Source organism: Raphanus sativus, chromosome 6 (genome assembly GCF_000801105.2).
Source record: "Raphanus sativus cultivar WK10039 chromosome 6, ASM80110v3, whole genome shotgun sequence".
Taxonomy (NCBI): domain Eukaryota; kingdom Viridiplantae; phylum Streptophyta; class Magnoliopsida; order Brassicales; family Brassicaceae; genus Raphanus; species Raphanus sativus.
This window is the reverse complement of record NC_079516.1, coordinates 48,023,625-48,044,851: the sequence shown is the minus strand read 5'-3', so window position 1 is coordinate 48,044,851 and position 21,227 is coordinate 48,023,625. Positions and strand designations below refer to the sequence as shown.

Genomic DNA, 21,227 nt, shown 5'->3' with positions numbered 1-21,227 from the left:
AAGAGTAGTTTTTGGATCCATCAACAGTGGGTAAGTTGTTTTTTGGGAATTTTCAAAAATACCACTTTGAAGATATTATTATTCATCTTTATCACCACTAAAGACACATTTTCAAGAATACCTTCTAATCTATTAAAACTGAAGTACAAATAAGAAATAACCCTTAATTTACCTTAATATTTACCAACTTATGCCACTGCATTTAAAACAAATTAATTATATTTAAAAATACTTTACAAATAAAATTACAAGATATGACACTATTATTTAATTATCTTATTACCTTATTATTTTTTTGAGATCTTCTTAGAATCTTGATTTTTAATGTGTTTAACAGTAATTGAAATAGTTACCTACAAATATGTAACAACTTCCCAAAAAAAAGACCATGTAAAATTCGCCTAAACAAATAAACAGTAAATAATCATTTAACATTCAATCAATCAACTATATTAAAGCATAAAAATAGTTATTTCAAACAATATACGAACATAATATATTTCCAAAACAATCTAAAATAATAGCTTTCACTTTTGAGAGTTTTTTTCTTTTTAATTTAAATACATATTATATTTGAAAAAAATAAATAATAACTGAAAGTGAAATATTTGTTAAGAAGAGAAAATTCTAAAATTAACTATAACTATAACTATATCTTCTGTAGATTTTTTGTTCCATTGATTTGAAAAAAATATTTTTGTTGATAAAAGACATATTAAACTAATGTTATTGCCTACTTACTTTTTGAAAATATGAAATGCATTCATTTAAACTACAAAAATATTAAATAAAATATTAAACTATATAATATATGCAAATTTAAATATAATTATAAAGACATATTAATATAAATTATATACTATCATCATCTATACCAAAATGAAACTATAAAATATGTGATTTTTTTACTTTCCACATGGATATTTGAATACAATGTTAAATATTAAAAAGAAAATAAATTAAAATATCATTTGCATTCAGAACAGGTTTAAATTAGTAAGCTATATAAAATATCTCAAAAGTTATATATATATAAGTATACACTATCTAATTAAAATAAACTCTAATTTTGTTAAAAATAATACCGCGCTTTATAAGCGCGGGTTAAAATCTAGTTATTTATTAAAAGGTTAAACACTCTTATATACTTGTTTTTATATGTTTTTCAAAAATCTAATCCCAAACTCTAAATACTAAACCCCCAATTCTAAATCATAAACCCTAAATTCTCAATTCTAAACCCTAAACCCTAAATTCTATACCCTAAATTCAATATCTTGAACCCTAAACCCTAAAGCCTCAACTATAAACCCTAAATCCTCAACTCTAAACCCTAAATCCTCAACTCTAAACCCTAAACTATATACCCTAGACCCTAAAATATCAAATCTAAACCCTAAATCCTAAACCTTCAAATTTAAAACCTTCATTAAAAGTAATGGTAAAAGTGATTAGTGTAAACATGAAAAGTGGTATTATAAAAATGATATTTTTGACAATTTCTCTTGTTTTTTCCCTCAATTGCCGGTGAGAATAGAATAGATAATTTAATAATTAGAGGTGAACCAAGTTTGGTTCTTTTTTTTCTTTGAACTTACCAAGTTTGGTTCTTTGCTAGACGGATGTAGATAAGACATATCTTCGGATGAAACTTGAATATGGTTAATGGGGTTTCTCATAAGATACAAAAATTAGTGTATATCTTCTATCTTATTAAAACAGAAACATTACAACTTTTTCTAGCTAGATTTTAAAGTTGGACCTTATGTAATTAATGATATATTAATCTACTTATTATTAGACATGCCTTTTTATAAATAACTAATATCAACCATTACCATAGTTTTTTACTTCTTACCTTATTATTATATCCACTACGCATGTTTTTTTATATTGCATATATTTTACTATAAACTAGATACATCCACACTAGCATATTATACTATAAGATAGATTATTAATAATACATCTACTAACATATAATACTATACGACATATTACTAATAATACAATATATTATATGTATTCATTAACTTGCATCTATCAATATTAGCAATACTATGAAAATGACTAACTCTATACTTTGAACCTATAAACCATGATATACTAATTTATAAAAAAAATGATATTACTGTTACAAATTAGTTTTTATAAAAATTATTTGTAGCAGTAATTTGTTATATAAAATAAATTTAATCAAGACCCAAATCTTTTTTTTCCTGTTCAGAAAAAAAGAAACCTATGAATATATATACCAATAAGTTAGCCAAAAACCTTCCGAATAAATAGTAAATCTTACTAACCCAAAAAAATGAATTAAAAATATAACAAAAAATATTATGTTTGAAAGTTAGCTCAATGAGTCGGATATAAATCTGTTCATTTCAGGTATGAGTTTTTCGAATTCTCAACATTTGGATCTAAGTAGGTATTTGATTTTTTTTGTTCGGATCGATTTTTTTTGTTCCGGATCATTCTAATTTTTTATATTATAAATCTTAAATAATATACAACATGTATATAAAATATGTGAATCAAAAGATAAACTCGCGCAGACGCGCGGATCATGATCTAGTTCTTTAATTAAAACTAGAAGGGGATAAGTGACTGGCCGGAGAAACCTAAATACTAGAAGAAATGTTGTAATAGGTATAAGTAGGGGTGTCAAAATGGGTCAAATGGGTCAACCCAACCCATAATCCAAATGGGTTGACTGTTAAAGGGTCATGGGTCAACCCAATCCATTTATTAAATGGGTTGGGTTGACCTATGACCCATTAAATTGAATGGGTCAGATGGATTAATGGTTGACCCATCAACCCAACATCTTTATAATGAATCATTTTTAAGTTAATACCAATTTGATCGAATTAAAAAAAAAATATTTTCTGCTTTTTTGGAAAATTGTGTTTTTCCGCTTTCGAAAGAAAATTACGTTTTCCGGTTTTGACGGGAAATTGCGTTTTTCTGGTTTTGGCGGGAAATTGTGTTTTTCTCGGTTTTGGCGGAAAATTGTTTTCCCCGGTTTTGGCGGGAAATTATTTTTCCGATTTTGGCAGAAAATTGCGTTTTACGGTTTTGGCGGGAAATTGCATTTTTCCGGTTTTGGCGGGAAATTGCGTTTTTCCGGTTTTGGCGGGAAATTGCGTTTTTCCGATTTTGACAGGAAATTATATTTCTCGGTTTTTGCGGAAAATTGCAATTTTTCTGTTTTGGCGGGAAATTGCGTTTTTCCGGTTTTGGCGGAAAATTGTGTGTTTCTCGGTTTTGGCGGAAAATTGTTTTTCCCGGTTTTGGCGGGAAATTGTTTTCCGATTTTGGCGGGAAATTGCGTTTTATGGTTTTGGCAGGAAATTGTATTTTTCCGATTTTGGCGGGAAATTGCGTTTTTTCGGTTTTGACAGGAAATTATATTTCTCGGTTTTTGCGGAAAATTGCAATTTTTCGGTTTTTGCGGAAAATTGCGTTTTCCGGTTTTGGTGGGAAATTGCGTTTTTCCGTTTTTGACGGGAAATTGTGTTTTTCTCGGTTTTGGCGGAAAATTGGTTTTCTCGGTTTTGGCGGGAAATTGTTTTTCCGATTTTGGCGGGAAGTTGTGTTTTACGGTTTTGGCGGGAAATTGCATTTTTCCGATTTTGGCGGGAAATTGCGTTTTTCCGGTTTTGACAGAAAATTATATTTCTCGGTTTTGGCGGAAAATTTCAATTTTCCGGTTTTATCGGGAAATTGTTTTTTTTCGGATTTTGGTGGAAAATTGCATTTCTGGTCGTGGCGGAAAATTGTGTTTTTCTGTTTTTTTTGTGAGAATTTGTTTTTTGATTTTTTTTGATTTTTTTAATTAAATTTTTTTAAATGGATCAGATTTGATCCAACCCAATAGACCTATTTAACTTGTTAACCCATTAACTTGTTAACCCATTAACTTGTTAACCCATTAACCTGTTAACCTATTAGCCTGTTAACCCATTAACCCATTGAATCAAAAATAAACAGTTCATTTGGGTTAATGGGTCAACTTGGATTGGGTCAACCAATGGGTCATGACCCATTTTGACACCCCTAGGTATAAGCCATGGTCAGTAACAGATATATGGGGCATAAATGGTCAATAATAGACAATATGGTGAGTTTATAAATGGTGGGATTTGCGTTGTGGGTAGAAATGATCCGGGAGATGAACAGATGCGATAGAGAGAACTATATTCTTATAATCTTGTTATATACTATATTCTGGTAAAGGATGAATGAAACAGAAGATGTGATCTTCGAGAAAGAACATAAGCATCTGATTTAGTGTGAAACACTAACGAAACACGTAACAAGAAGGTGTCGTCAATTTGTTCGAAGAAGCTTTGTTACGTGTTGTAGTCCGATTGGCAGCTGGAAAGACACTTCCTGTAATTTACTTTACGATAAGTTCATCTTACATGTCTTCGAGTTATATATTATTTCCGTCGTCATATATAAATATATAATATTACACACGTTTTCTTTTTTAGTACCGAGTGATTATCAACTATATGCTTTAATCTTTGAATCGTGACTAAGACTTTTCTTCAATAGCATGATATTCGATCGGATGCCATATAATCCTAAGGAAAACGCTAATCTTTTCTGATAAAAGAACAACACTAATTTATTTTATTCTATAAAATGATTTCACATAAACAATCAATACTTTCTAAAATCATAAGTATTTAATCTTATTTTACAGTATACATTCTTTTTACAAACTCAATACGTTACCAAATAGTTTTTGTTTTGGCAACTAACAGTTTTCTTACAAACTTACAATAGGAATGTTGCAAACACTCCAAATGTTTATACGATAAATTAAAACAAACACACATATATAGATGCATGAAAGCTTGAAGTCTGGAATATGGTACAATTCGAATGTTTATACTTTATCACATATATATGTTGCATAAATATATTTATTATTTTCAAGCGTGAAGTCTTCATCATTTACCCTGAACATTTGATTACAAATTATATATCATGAATCTCCTTTTGTCTTTTCCTTATGATTCCATATATATTAACTTCAAGTTGCGCATGCATGTTCCAGGAGACATACACAATTCACGGTAAATTTGATCGATTATAATTCGTCAGATATAGAAACTTGATTAGTTAAAAGATACACGAACGCTAGATAACGTTGATAAAGCTTTACAGAATATTGTTTCAAGCTAAAACGTAATTTATCTGTTGCTTCACTCTTTTTTTTTCTTTTCACCAGCACTTCGTAAAGGATCACAACACGTATTATATACGTGGCGAAACATAAATTTGCAATCCTCGAATTAAGATTCATCTGCGTTTCTAGTAAATTAATCTACGCAACGAGGGGTAAATCCATTATAACGAATTTTTGTTTCCATTGAAACGAGTTAACAGACAAGTAAACAATATTTTGAAAGGTATATATCAGATGACTCGTTTAGGTTTCAGCGTGAGAAGCTTCTAGCATTCCCACAACATTTTATCTCAAGTTTCAACTTATTGAGATGATCGAGTCTTTGTTTCTTGATTCATACGTATCTGCATGTGGTCTGCTTTTACTTATGCATGTGGTCTTAGCTTAATACGCTTCTCCACTTTTCGAGCATCATGCATCGTCCGATACTTTGTGAAATCAACCAATAAATGATACATCGATATTACTATGCACTTATGGCAGTTCTTAGAATTTTATAACTCGACACATCAACTTTCTCTCTAATTTTCCAAATATATAAAATGCTAATGCGGAATCGCGGTTATGAATAAATAAATGTTAATTTCTATCAATCTATTTTCTTAATTACATATCTAGCAAACCCCACAGCCCACTTGGGTTCCGACTTTATGGTTAAAGCAATGTTCGTGCCTTTTGTCCTATAAAGGAACGACACAGATAGCCAAAGAAGAAGCGACGAAAATTGCAAAAGGAGGAAGATGAATAAATCGCTAATTTAAAAACTTCACGGAATTCTAGAACAAACGTATAATGTGATATATCTTGAAAAACATAGAATCAAATATCTGATATTGACTAACTGATGGATCCTGGAACCGAGAGAATACGTTTGCTTTGAAGATATGCAAGTGTCCTATAAATAATTCCTAAGAAAAATACCACATGTGTAACTTTTTTTTTGCTAAAATACAATTGTAAATATGATATTGACATTTTGAAATTTTAACATCTTATGATTACTAATTTCACATCTACAACAAACGTATGTTATAGTTAGCTTACGATTATTGATTAAAATGTTACTAGAATGATGATTAAACTGTTAAAATTGTAAGAAGAGAGTAATTATATGATTTGGTAAAAAAACATGGAACTAAATCATAAATAGTATGCAACAATGTATGTAGATATTTGCCCATAGTTCGATTCTCGCTAAGAGGATGGATTTACGTCATGTTTCGGTATTACCAACTGATGCGCCTGGTCTTGGAAGATTGGTCGGATTACCTCTGGTTATTCAAAAACAGCAATGTGTCTATATGTTTTTTTTTTTGAAATATACAATCTTACCAAATAATAAAAATATAATATATAAATAAGAAATATTTTTATATGGAAAGGTTTACGTCAAGATAAGAGTAAGCTTGCCACTAAAATTATATTTATGCAATTTTGTATTGTTGAAGACAAAAAAGTCTTATCTTTTATATTGTCTTTTTTTTTTCCTTCTTCGGAATAGTTGTTTAGTTGTTCATATTGCGACGGTCATGTTTTAGACCATCGAAATTATTAATTCAATTTTCAAAATGTTCAAATTATTAAAGAAAACCAAGTTCCTTTTTTTCTAACAAATCCATCAATAGAGTATGAAATATATGAGCTCATAATGTCACTTAGTCATGATTTTGATCGAAAGGGGAATTTCCACACATCAATTGCGATTGAAAAAAGTTTTCAAAGAATCATCATAGCATATCAGGAAACATAATGATGCCTAATCTCATCACTACTATTTATTTGATAATTCATATTGTGCAACTCACTTTATTTGACATCAATCATAGTCCCCAACGAAACATAAATAAATAAGCAAGGGGAATGAATATACATGATCTAATGACAATATTTTTTGTTAAAAACAAATACATGGGTATTAAAATGAAACTCATTTGATTAGTGAAGAAAACATATCATATCATTATCACTGATACATGTATATAGATATGAATAAACATAGCAATCTTTAAGTTCAAACGATGATAGCATGACTAAAGACTAAAAATGATTAGTCGTTCCAATTAGATTTTAACAGATGTATCTCCACTATCTTTATATAGATTGCATTATTAATCCTAAGTTCCTAACTAAACTTTTCAAAACTGGCTAGCCTGTATACGTTCATAGATGTAGCACTTTTGCGTGTAATGAATATGATGAAGCATAACAACCAAGTAAGATTGTATGAATACAAAATAAACTCCATATATGGTGATCATCAAAACGAATACAAATTCTTGCAAAAATAGAAAAAGAAAGAGTGATGTTTAAACAAAGCTTTCCAAAAATAATATAACACACATACAACAGTTTTTGATACTATATAGTTTTAAATTTTTAATCTAATCTATTAAAACTAAAGTACAAATAAGAAATACCCCATAGATTTGCTCAATATTTACAGTGGAATGCCATTGAATTAATTAAATATTTTTTTATTTTTGCTGTTTAATTTATGATTTCCTAATTTGAATTTTAACTAAAAATCAGCTATAAATTAGTTCCTCAAATCTCCATATCAAACACTGTCAATAATTAGCATCCAAAATATTGCCTAAATTTGTGCTAACCAATATATTATACATACATAATATCTTGTGAACTTAAATTCACTCTAAGGTTTCATATATATATATATAGGGTTTACAAAATAATTACTCAACTATTCGGGTAGTGGGCATTTATCAAATTTTTCCTTTGCATTTAACAATTTAATATAACCTAATTTAATAATAAAAATCTACACAAAGTTAAGCCCAATAGTAATTTGTTATCAGTTAAATTGAATTGGTATTTTCATTTTATTTTCTTAAAAATTATAATCTTAATTTGTTATATGTTACAGAGTAGATAGAAATTGAACAATTATTTTATTTTGTTACAATAGTTAAAACTTATGTATCATATTTTGATAACATACTAACCCGTAGTTGTCTATTTTTCGTACTTTTAATTCAAAGCAATCGTTATTTATATATCTTATACATATATAACTTTATATATATAAATGTTGGATTGTTATATGATATCTAATATCGATGATAAAATATATGAAAAACACAACCAAATAAAATTACTCAATGTAATCTAAAATATACTTCATTTGTACCAGTTTAAGTGGTGTTTAAGGTTTTTCCATAAATATTAAGAAAATACATATTTCTATACAATTTATCTTGGTTACATAAAAATAACATTAAAAAAAATTAATTCAACTAATAAAAAAATTACAGCATTTTTTAATTGGTTACAAATTTTAAATTGCAATAAATATTATCTATAATAGTGAAAACATCACTTATTATGAAACAAAATAAAAATCTTTGAACACCACTTAAAATGGTACAGATGGAGTAATAATTATATAATACAAACTGAAATTCGCCCTCAATATTCTTTAAATATTACAAGTCTATGTCACTAATTTAAACCATGTTTAATACTTAAATCAAACCATTTAAATATAATTTATATAACTAACCAAACTGTACGTAGTAATAAATAACCAAACAAAGGTCAATTCAATCACATTACTAAAACCAGAATTAGTTAAAAGCCTTAACCACTCATCATCCATTTCTTTAAGCAATACGAAGTCTTATAAATTTGGAATCACACCAAAAATACAATGGCATCTTCTTATCATACACTGTTCCACTATAAATTTATAACTTTTTATGGAAAATATAAACCATATAATTATCATATATTCAGTCAATGGAAATTCAACTAAGAACATATTATTAGTTCGTTATTCTTTGGATTACAAAGTGAGCATAAAAACTAAGGAAAACAACTTTTATAATTTGAATACTTTTTTCATAAATAATTCCAATTATTATTATATATTGAACCATTTGGACAATATCGACAAACAAACATTTTCTATATCATAAGCATTGGTCAATATCGACCAACAAACCTTCTCACGATACATTTAAAAATATAATAATACATAATTAGTTATACGGTAAACATTAAAATATATATATATACTAATTATAAAAACAAATACCGTAACTATTTCGAAATAAAAATAAATATAAATACCCGCACGGGCGTGCGGGTGAAAATCTAGTTTCATTTAAAAACAAAACAATTAACGCGACGAGAGCACGACAAGTATGATAATGTCGGGAAGAAAAGTTAAAATCTTTACTTAAAAAAAAATAAAAATGAAAAAGTAGAAAAGGACTTTAAAGAAGAAGAATGGCATTGTTGTTGGTATGGCCACTACCACTACCAGACATATGGGTCCCCTTTCTCATCACTCTCTCCACCACCTAATCCTCTCTCTCTTTCTTCTCCCCTCAACTCTCTCCAGATTTTAAGAAACCCCTTAAAATCCTCTCTCTGTCTCTTTCTGTGTTGTCTGTTTTCTTGTTTTCTTCTCTCTCTCTTTCTTTGTCTCCTTTCCATTTTGCACTCTCAGGTTGTTTTCTTTAGTTCTTCACTTGTAAAAGTCTCTTTTGGCTTTTGTTTTGGAATTTCTTTACGACTCTTTCTTAGTGGGTTTGTTGTTGCTGTTGTTGTGCTCTCTAAAATGATTACTGAGCTTGAGATGGGGAAAGCTGAAAGTGAGCTAGAACTGGGTTTAGGGCTCAGTCTTGGCGGTGGAACGGCGGCCAAGATTGGTAAACCAGGCGGCGGCGGCGCGTGGGGAGAGCGTGGGAGACTCTTGACAGCAAAAGATTTTCCTTCTGTTGGCTCTAAACGAGCTGCTGACTCTGCTTCTCACGCTGGTGCATCTCCTCCTCGCTCAAGGTTCGTCTTTTGTCATTAAAGTTTAATCCTTTCCTAGCTTTTGTCTAAAAAGGAGCTAAAGACTCTTATTGTTTGGCTATTGCTAAGAGTTAGCTCAGTTTATTCAGATGGACCGACCCTGTTAACTTATGTATGAAGAAATGCTCTGTTTTTGTAATTAAGAGTCTCATATGTTCTTGGTTTGTTGAGAAAATAGCTATTGATTCGTTTTGGTATCAACAAGTCCTGAGTAGTGATGGTTTGCTTTGTGTTGTAGCAGTCAAGTTGTGGGATGGCCACCTATTGGATCTCACAGGATGAACAGTTTAGCTGCAAAGTCGGCTAGGGAAGAAGAGGAAGCTGGTAAGAAGAAAGTAGATGATGATGAGCCTAAAGACGTGGCCAAGAAAGTGCAAGTCGGGTTTATTAAGGTGAACATGGATGGAGTTGCTATAGGAAGGAAAGTGGACTTGAATGCTCATTCCTCTTACGAGAATCTGGCGCAGACACTGGAAGATATGTTCTTTCGCTCTAAACCGGGTACTATCGGGTTAACGGGCCAGTTCACCAAACCGTTGAGGCTTTTAGATGGATCTTCTGAGTTTGTACTTACTTATGAAGACAAGGAAGGAGACTGGATGCTTGTTGGTGATGTCCCATGGAGGTAAAAACATCTAAAAAACTTTGAGTTTATCATGTCTTAAAGTCTGATGAATGTTTTATAATGATCTAATTTTTTTTTTTTTCAGAATGTTTACCACCTCGGTGAAAAGGCTTAGGGTGATGAAAACCTCTGAAGCTAATGGACTTGGTATGTAGACTATCTCGTCTTGGTGTCTCTTATTGTTTGTGTAGACATGTATAAAAATATTGGACTAAAACATATTAGTATATGCAGCTGCAAGGCATCAAGAACCGAACGAGAGACAAAGAAAGCAACCGGTTTAGCTCTCTGTTCGACATTACGTTGTTACAGGTTTTATTTTGTGGGGTTTTTGAAGCAAGCATAAGGAAGAACACAGAAGCTAGATTGATCCTATCAAGTTTGTTTATGTTTCTTGGTTCTTCTAATGGTTTTTTTTTCTAGTTTTTTCTTTAGTTTTTTTCTTTCTTATCTTTGGTTGCTGTCTTTTTATTTTACTGTTTGTGATTTCATCATATACTATGGAAGAGAATGCTCTTTATTTCTTTTACCACACTGTAAATATTTGAAGCTTATCTAGTCTCGTTTTAAGGGTTTTGTAACAAAACTTTTGTTTTATGGTTCGCTCTAATTGATCCAAGAAACGAGTCTATAATCCACACGACATCTATAAACGAGTCTATAATCTACATTTTATATTTCATTCTAAAAATAGAGAAATGACAATCTGTACAAAATGGAAACAAAGCTTTTAATTTCTCTATTTTTAGAATGAAATATAATTTCATTTACGAAGTTTTTTAGTTTTGGATTGGTACACAGACTCACTATTGACTCATTCCTCCTTATTTGTTAGTTGTTTCCACCTCAGCTTTTCCATGGATGTCCATTCCCATAAAATTCACAGTTCAGAAAGTGAAATCATATTCTTATGTAAGGACTGTATGTCCACTGAATGTCTTGGTCCTGAAAGTGAAATCATATTCTTATGACTTTGTTCATACCGGCTTAGAAAATGGCAATACTCTCAAAAATATCAGATCAGATGAGATAATAAGAAAAGAATATGACAAATTAACTTGCAGAAAGATAAGGGAAGAAATAGAGAAACAAAGTCAAAAGCATTTGTTTGCAAGATCCAACAAAAAAGAAAAGACAAACACATGTGTTCAAAAAAAAAAAAAAAAGACAAACACAGAAACAAGCTTTGGAAACAAGTACTCAGTTACAGATGGCGAGTCTCTCGTCCACTTCATCGGCCAACACATAGTCCAGGCTCAACTCAGTTAACGGAGAGATGTTATCAAGTGCAAAAAGCATGACGCGAGGAAACTTCAAGTTGTTATGGTCATGGAACACAAACTGAACCATCACATTTGGTTCTTTGCTGTGACGAATGAAAGCAGCCACGCTTCTCATCGTCGACACATCCATTGCATAATCAATTGGTGGGAGAGTAGGATAACTCGGCGGGACATTACCCGGGTAAACATCAGATAAATTACCCCACAGCTTCCAGGTTCCAGCAAACCGTCCCGGATAGACCAGCATATCCCCGTTCATCGACATAATCTCCGCTTGCTCTTTTGTGACCATGACACCAGCATACTCACAGATAAACTCGCCCGCGTGAATCAAATCAAGCGACCTCACACCCCAACCAAGTTCCCTGGTTCGGAAAACTTCCATCTTTTTCCTCAACCCCCTCTGCGCGACACGGTTCGCGCAGCCATAAGCGCACTTGCACGTAATCCCGCATTCGAAAATAACTGGTTTCCCTCTTAATAACTTTCCGTAAGGGCTGTAAGGAAGCTCACCACCATTCTTCCTTACGCATATACAATCATCACTGCATGAGTATTTACACTCGCAGCCACCGTCGGTCTCTCCCTTACCAGTTATTACACTACTGATGGCAGATTGCGCAATATACTCATAGTTCAGCGGTGAGCGGTCAAAATCAATGTCGTTATACAGACACACCGGGACACCCTGGTTATTACCATAAAGGTCAAAGCTTATATACCCAGCAGGCAACGCATATAATGGTGTGCTTATAAGTGTTTGTGCACGCTTCAGTCTTGCACTGCCCAGCTCAGCTTGTCCTTGGATTCTAACAAGTGTGAACTTGAAGATATCAAACCCTGACTTCCCTCTAACAAGGCTGTACTCCACGATCCTGTACAGGCCGTCGTACACGAACACCTTCGATCTGACTCCGTTGTCGTACTCAAACCCGCGAATGACTCGTACCGCGACACCGTGGTGCATGCTTTGTACCATAGCTAGATTCCCGCGTTCTAGCTTCTGGTGCTGACGTTGCTGCCCGGAATTGTCCCGACCACCCTGGCCTGAATAAACCAGTTCGTCTCCTTTGTCTTCGTCATCCTCGTAACCACCTGATACGACGATGCTGGTTGCTATAGGCACGCCAAAGGAGCTTCGGTGAGCTGATGTATAGTCAATCCCGGATTGTAACGGGCGGTGTAAACCGAACATGCACAGTTCCTTACGGTAAAAGAAAAGGTCGCCGATCTCAACTCCGGGGACTGAACCTACCAAGTGTTGACCCTTGTGCAGACACAGCTCACTTTCTTCCATCAGTCTCGAAGCTTTGAGATTGACGGCCCTCCGGTAGGGGTTAGGTTCGGGACGCCTCAACTCCTCCACAGTGAGATGAAGCCGGAGAGAGTCGTAGATCATTCGAGTCCGTTTGAAGACATACCGGTCAAGTTTCTGGTTGTCCTGGTCGAGCGTTTGAACCACGTGGTTTTCGTGATCCGGTACGGGGACGATCGCGAGGGAGTTCGAACCCTTGTCCGCTTCAACGTCTAGTGTCGAAGCCAATGACCCTCCGGGGGTGATTCCGGCGGTTGAGGAGGTTTCCTGGGGTGGGGAATCCGGCATGAGGTTAAGGTCTGGGATCGGGACTAGAAAAGTCATTCTCCCATGCGAAGCGGGGAGAGGCAGAACAGCACCTGGACTTCGTGGCCGGGAATAACTTGAGCCACGATCAGAATCAGACCTTCCATCATTTCCAGGTGCGTTTAAGGAGTTGCTCCTGTTAGTCAGAGATTACAGTGACAACATCCAGATGTTACAACCAGACGGAAGAGGTTACGATTCTTCTAAGGATTTAATAATACTAGGATATTTCCCGCGCTACGCCGCGGTTGAATTTTGTTAAAATCATTTTATACTTATATTTTTTAAATATTATAAAATTAATAAATATTGTTGAAATATTATATCTTACAGATTTGAGAAAATGATCTATATATATATATATATCATTAAAAATGAATATTTTATAACAAATATTTCTACATTTTGAGAAGTTACAATTCTAGAAAATGTTACTAAACTTATAAAATTTATTTTGTTAGCAATGAATAATAAACTATAATAAAAAATGATGAATATTTATATATATAAGAAGCCATGCATATCTAGTAAGACAATGCACTCCTAACTTTGGTTTTACTTTTACATTTTATGTAGTTTTAAAAATAGTAATTCTTCGTTGTGTTTGTTAACAATGGGATTGTTTTCATAAAAGAAAATAATTAAATATTATATTCTAAGGAGTAAAATTTTTGGTTTAATTTATATTAAAACATAAAAATGATATCCCATAAAATAATTTTGAGGCCTAATAGAAAAATTCAAATCAGATATTTTTTTCTCTAAATTATGTGTTCTTTTCTGTGTGATTTTGAATAAATATCATTTCTTAATGTGACGTATATATCTTAAGATCAAATCATAACGTTTCTTTGTAAACATTTAAATTTAGTATATAATAAGAGTATATACATCTTATTGAAATACTTATTGTTAGTTTATATAGACAATATTTGTTGGAGTTAGATAACTCTCGATTTCTGTTTATAATTGTCGTTCACAACGAAAAAATACTTAATTAAATGATTAAGATAGATTTTGAAATCAAAATCTAAGTAATTACCCGAGCGATGCTGCAGTTTTTTTTTTAATTTTTTCTTAAATTTAATATAATTTTAAAAATATTTTGAAAATAAATAAGTACATCAATATCAATTATAAGTTTTCTTATTCTTATATTTACAATCTAACATATATTGTAATTTCTACATTTGTGTATTCGCTTGTTACTAAATACTAAAATCTTAGAGAATAAATTGGTGAAATTTGATGTGATTTAATAGCATGACAAATATTATTGTATAGTAGTTATTATTTTTGACATTACTTTTTGTTAGATTTTGGTATCTTTCTAAAAATGTAGTGTTTATGAAAACTTTTTTTTTAATAAAGGGCATTCTTTACGAAAACTTTTTCTAGAAGAGTTTTTTTTATAGCTAAAATCATTCTCTAATTTTATTATAACAGAGAGAAGAGAGGCTCAATAGTGTTGACATGTCTGATCTAATACACAATTCTATTTTTTTGTTAGTTTCAAAGAATTCAAATGTGCATTTTTTTTTCTTAACAATAGAATGGCCTTTTCAAAAAAAAAAAAACCTTAACAAAGTGAAAGGAAATTCATATCTTTTTGAATTGGAGATTGTTCAAGATCCCTTTATATTTTTAATTGTTGATCTTGTTTCTTTTCATCACTTTAAATGTGCAGTCTATTTTTTAGATGACCCGAGGATAATATTTAACCATCATCATATCTCATTTTATAACTTTCGTATAAAACAATACACGCATCTCTGATCAAACCATAAGCATCCGTCACTACTCAGACCAAGCTTAAAAAAACAACCCATGATTTTTTTTATCCTTTGTCTACTTTACAGGTTTTGGTGCAGACGTTTAGAACCAACTGGAACTATATATGAGAGTTTAATTCTGGTTTCTCAATAACTTCCATGACACCAATCACTATGTCATGAATCTCATTTCTCAACTTTTTGAGTTGTAGCTATTGGTATATATATATTGTGCTACTGTTTTATTGCAGGGATCTATAGTCAAAACTTTTGTTCTCGTTGATGATCACTGAATACTGAACTCCACCTGACCTCTCGACTTGGTTGTTTGAAGCTTGTAAAAGATCTTATCCAGTAATGGTCTTTCTTCTTCTCCAGCTTCACATGTGATTCAAGCAAAAAAAAAAAAAATCAGTACAATCATCATGGTTTGATTGGTTTATGGGAGTTTTCATATAAGTGAAGGAGGACCGAGTTTTCTAATGGCAGGTTCTACTTTCATCCTCACAAGTGTCCCAAACCTTGTGCATTTTGTTCCAAACTGCTATCTTCTCTTCCTCTCTTTGCAAGCTGCAAAATTTCGACAAAGAAAAACATTGAAGGATTAAAGGCTGTTCTGAGATATCCCAAGAAAAAAGGGAGCAAAACATCCAAATTTGAAGCTGTTTGGCAATGCCTAGAAAATTGCAGTCGAGTTGTTCTAGAGATGAGTGTAAGGGATTACCGTGGTTATGAAATGCTACTCTCTCAAATTGAGGTTGGTGATGAATGAGTTGTTGGACAGTTTGACGAAGTATGTGACTGCTACTTAATCTACAAAGAAATATTATGTTTCATTGATTATATGAATTATGTGTAAATCAAGATTAGGCACAGTCTCATCTTGTAGGTTTCTATTTCTACATTTGCTTTATTTTTTTATTAGAAACATAATGCAACACCTACTTTATTAATATTTATGTTTTTCTTGTCTTTGCTATGTATTATGTCTATTTGAAAATCACCATTCTTTTAAGACACTGACATGGGTGTGGTTTCAAAACTTAAAGAGCTCATGAGGAAAACATACCTTAGTAAGCAAACAAAGGTCCGGACCTCTCACTATCTTCTTCACACCATAGGATATCATTTCTTTTTTTTTTTCTGCAGCTTGCACTAAGCAACTATATAGGACACAACACTGTCTCTTGCCTCAACCACTAATCTCTTCATCCGTGTCAGTAGCACCGTGTACGCTTTCTCCTTATGCCCTGCAAAATCAAATGGGATAGGAAATCTAGACATCAAAACCCATCATCACTGTCTATGCAACACATCTCTTCCTTTCTGATTCAGAACTTAAACAAAGATAATGGGTAGACCAAGTTCTGTCGTACGTACCAAAGCCTAGATTGGGATTTCATCTGCACGGAAATAGGTAAGACCCGTTTGTTTCCTTCCTGGTACAGAGAACCGAGTTTGAATTGCTCCACGGCACTGGACAGATCCTGGGAAACATTAGCACGCATAAATCAATATATATAGATACATTTTTAAAGAACATATAAGCGTATTTGATAACTACAAACAGACAAAAGCAAAAGCAAATCAGAGGCAAAGCAAAACAGAATAAAAAAAGGTTGAGACTTTCTCTTTTAGATTGCCTCTATCGAGAAGAACCATAGATGCGAGAGGAAGAGAGAGGAGGAGTTGTGAGTATAGATCGAGTTGTGAACGGTGCTCTTCTGTTCTGAGTATAGATGCGAGAGGAGGAGTTGTGTTGATTTCGCTATGAAATCAACCGATCGTCGTTGGCCTTGATAAATCAAAGCGAAGGTTATGGAACCGATAGATCGAAGAAGGTCAAATTGAAAAAGGGGAGATTGAATGAAGTTTCTGATTGCACGAGAGCGACAATGTCGAAGAAGAGAGCGTAGAAAGATTTCTGAGGTGGAGAAACAAAATGTTCTGAGTGGTTTAAAAAGTTTTTTCATTTATTGACATGTCACTCCCACATGATTCTAAAAGTCTGAGGTGTCAAGAGCAGGAAAGAACCTTGTGTTATTACTGTGTGGATTCAAAAATTGAGATATTTAGATTATTAAATAGTATTAAATTTAAAAATACTATAAAATGTCACGAATATGAAAAACAAAATCTCTATTTATAAGAACAGAAACATATGTTTCAATGTCCATAACATTCCATCAAAAGAACTAATGTTCTTCATAATTTTCAATATTCTTACATATTCTGAATATTTTATATTTTATTTATATATCAAGGTATTATTAGTTTAATTATTTTGACAAATCCAAATATCGAGATCATTGACCTTGTCATATGGATATGATCAGTATCAATGCTTAGACAAGTTAAACATTGCAATGATTGAATATGCATCCATATTGTATCAGTTGCCACCAAGGCTAAACTTTTTAGATCTTTGAAAGTTTAGACAGTTTTTGAGACACCAGAGTTCTTTACAAAACAATGAAATAAAAATACTTTAGTTTAACATCAGTTCTATTTATAAGGATTCTGAAACCTAGAGTTCTTCTTCCACAACCACAAGAAGCACTGTAGTTCGTAGCCATAATTGATTATGAAAAAAAAAAACAAAAATCAAAACTAAAAGTTGGGGGAATACCTCATTTCTTGAAAAGATGAATATTTGATTGGACTTTTTTTCTCTGTAAAAAATATTTATAAGTTATTTTTGAGAATTTTGAGTTGATGATTTATATATATAGATTACATATCTTATTTTTACTAAAACACTTAGTAAGTAATCAAGTTAAATAAACACGTGTCGTGAATATTTTAAATATTAATAGATATTTAATTTTATAGATGAAACAAAATTTTAAAACCCAGAAATGAATCTACTAATGAAGGTTACATATTCGGTAATATTTAATAAAAAAAGTAAAACAAAGAATATAAAATCAATAGTTAACTAAAAAATCTTATACTAAAATATATAAAAATATTGAGGAAATAAACGCCAAGATTTATATACTTATGAAACATACTTATGAAACATGGAGGATTCACGGCATTTCATAAAATATATATAGATTACTCATCTGACTTTTAGTAAAAAAATCAAAGTAAAGTAGACTACACGTCGTGTATTTGCTTTAACATTAATGAAATTTTTTCATAGAGAAAACAAAAAAGATATAATTTTTTTAAACATAAAATTAGTATTTAATAAAAAATAGTTGGTATAAAAACAAAAATGGTTTATCGTAAATATTTAAATAAAATTAGTTAAGTTATAGCTAATGTTTATTGTAGAAACAAATAGGGAAATGCATATTTAAATAAAATTAGTTAAGTTGTATCTAATAAACCCAATCCATAAAATCGGGGTGCTGACAATAAGACCGAAGATCACTGGTAGGATCAATAGAGATTAGATTGAACTTGATGAACATCTTTGTCACCATGAATTTTACTCAGAAAAAAGAAGCTCCTTGTGTCACAAGAAACATGTCACATCCCAAAAAAAACTTTAAAGAGCAGCGAGTGAGAGACGAGAGGATTAACCCCGATTTTTAATCCGTTTTAATTAAGATCTACGACTCATCTATATTATTAAAACAAAAATACAAATGTATAAAAATAAAAATAACAATATGTGCGGATGCACGGATCAAGCTCTAGCGTCTGATTTACCAGACAAAAGCCCTAAAAAAATAGTCAACTAAACTAAACTTCCCAAACTCTCTACACAACACAGTTAACACTCCAAAACTTCGCAACAAAACCAAATCAGATCAGGTCCACTTGACAGAGAATCTCCCACATCACAATCAATGGCTCTTCCTCTCCGTCAGCATTGCCTAATAACCCCCACAAAATCTTATCTTTCTCCCCAAAATACCCTTCCTCGTACACTCTCTTCTCGCCGGAGTAATTTTCTCAAGTTCTCCGACCGTCGTCATATCCGTAGCTCGCCTCCAACGCAGCTCACCAAACCCATCTCTCCGAATGTCTCTCTCCACTCACTACTCGTCAGATGCAGTCACCACGACGAAACTCAGTCAACTCACGACGAAAAGATCCAAACTTTACAGGACTCGGAGATCACCAACGAACAACCCAAGAAGGGGAAAAGCTTCTGGGCCGCCGTTAGTCTGATCATCGGAACCGCCGTGGGTCCCGGAATGCTCGGCCTCCCCGCCGCAACCATCAGATCCGGCTCCATCCCATCGACCGTAGCTCTCCTCTGTTCTTGGGTCTACGTCATCTCCTCTATCCTCCTCGTCGCTGAGCTCAGCTTCGCAGCTATGGAAGAAGACAACGCGTCGGAGGTCAGCTTTACATCCCTTGCAACTAAATCATTTGGGAACAAATTTGGAATCTTTGTGGCTTTTGTCTACGCTTCGCTGAGTTTCGCTTTGATGGTTGCTTGCGTCTCTGGCATCGGCTCTGTTGTCTCTCAATGGTTCCCCACCATGAATCCTCTGTTAGCCAATGCTATCTTCCCTCTGGTGTCTGGAACTTTGATCGGTTTCTTCCCTTTTGATGCTATTGATGTCACCAACAGGTGTCTCTGCTTCCTCATGCTCTTCTCCATAACTTCGCTTGTTGCGATTGGTCTGTCCGTGGCGAGGTCCAACGTGTTGGCCTCGTTTGGTCAGTCTTGCTGGAAGGTCTCCGCGGTTTTACCCGCGGTTCCTGTTATGGTGCTGACGCTGGGGTTTCATGTCATCACTCCTTTCATATGCAACCTCGCGGGGGATTCGGTTACGGATGCTCGGAGAGCGGTTCTCGTTGGCGGTGTTGTGCCGTTTGTTATGGTGTTGTCGTGGAACCTCATTGTTTTGGGGCTTGCGAGGATCAAAGTCTCTTCTTCAGCCATTGACCCGATCTCGCTTCTTCTATCTGTGAACCCTTCTGCTTTATCTGCTGTTCGAGGCTTTGCCTTCTCGGCCTTAGCCACTAGTTTGATCGGATACGCTGTTAGCTTCCCTAAACAGCTTCTTGATACATGGGAGCTTGTGTCTAAGTCTAAGCAATCGAGTGGAGATGGAAGAATTGGTACGGTAACTGATGGGGGAGTTTCGTACAGTGAACCAGTAGGGAGAGGTCGTGATGGATTTGAAGCGGTGGTGATGCTGTTTGTGCTTGGAGTTCCAGCTCTGATTGCAACGTACTTTCCCTCGACGTTTTCGAGGGCTTTGGATTTTGCAGGTGTTTATGCAAACTGTTTCCTCTTTGGTGTACTGCCTCCTGCGATGGCTTATATTCAGCAGTCTAGAAAGAAGCTCAGGTATCTTCTTCACCCAGCAATGTTATACAACTTTCTGTTTAGTCCTCTGTTTTATTTCTTTATGTCAATTATCTTTGTAAGGAGTGATATGAAACGAAAAGGTTTTTGATATTTTGCAGGTTATGGGTTCTTCCAGGAGGCAACTTTACTTTGTTGGTCTTATTTGTAATCGCTGTTATACTGGGAATATGGCATTAGATAGGGCATCAAACAGATATGTAATGTTTGCTTCATTCTACGGAGACATAAGACATGATCTTACTGGGCTAACCAGGCGTAGATAAAGTAGAAGGATTGGGACCTTGACAAAGAAAATGCGTTCTCTGGTTCCTTGTAGAAACACTAAAAGTCTTTTATCACATAGCAAATTCAAATTTCACGCTGGATGAAAAAAAAAAGAGATAAGATAAATCAAATCAAATGCAGAGACTTGAGATGATGTATAAAAAAAATCTAAATGTTGAATTTACATAAGATGTCAAGTGAATATCACTCAGTAATTTGATTTTAATAGCTATCCTGATACAAAACTAAAGCCTGTGCTGAGTAGGAGACTATTTTGGTCACTGAGACTACAAGATGAGGAACTTGAAAACAACAAAAAAAGCTATGGGTTGAGGTCAAAGTTCGTCTCCAATT

The 21,227-nt window shown here is 33.2% G+C and overlaps 3 protein-coding genes across 4 annotated transcripts; 2 read left to right on the top strand and 1 right to left on the bottom strand.

Annotated features, from left to right (window-relative positions):
* The first annotated feature begins 9,495 nt into the window (after positions 1-9,495).
* Positions 9,496-11,235, top strand: LOC108806315 (auxin-responsive protein IAA13). Of its 2 annotated transcripts, none has more exons than XM_018578394.2 (4): positions 9,496-10,006; positions 10,263-10,649; positions 10,735-10,796; positions 10,884-11,235. In XM_018578394.2, exons 1-4 carry the CDS (start codon positions 9,786-9,788, stop codon positions 10,931-10,933), a joined length of 720 nt encoding a protein of 239 aa, XP_018433896.1. In that variant the 5' UTR covers positions 9,496-9,785; the 3' UTR covers positions 10,934-11,235. The 2 variants fall into 2 exon arrangements, with proteins under 2 accessions (XP_018433896.1, XP_018433897.1); XM_018578395.2 differs by having other exon boundaries at positions 9,505-10,006; positions 10,266-10,649.
* Positions 11,236-11,726: 491 nt separating this feature from the next.
* Positions 11,727-13,703, bottom strand: LOC108811098 (histone-lysine N-methyltransferase family member SUVH2-like; the record flags this gene model as incomplete). The annotated part of the gene is made up of 1 exon (XM_018583151.2): positions 11,727-13,703. A coding segment is annotated over one exon (1,854 nt), but the record flags the coding sequence as incomplete, so codon positions are not given.
* A 5,317-nt stretch (positions 13,704-19,020) lies between these two features.
* On the top strand, positions 19,021-20,967 carry LOC108807190 (uncharacterized). Its single transcript, XM_018579448.2, has 2 exons — positions 19,021-20,588; positions 20,708-20,967. The coding sequence occupies exons 1-2, from the start codon at positions 19,129-19,131 to the stop codon at positions 20,784-20,786; spliced, it is 1,539 nt and encodes a 512-aa protein (XP_018434950.1). The 5' UTR covers positions 19,021-19,128; the 3' UTR covers positions 20,787-20,967.
* The last annotated feature ends 260 nt before the right edge of the window (positions 20,968-21,227 follow it).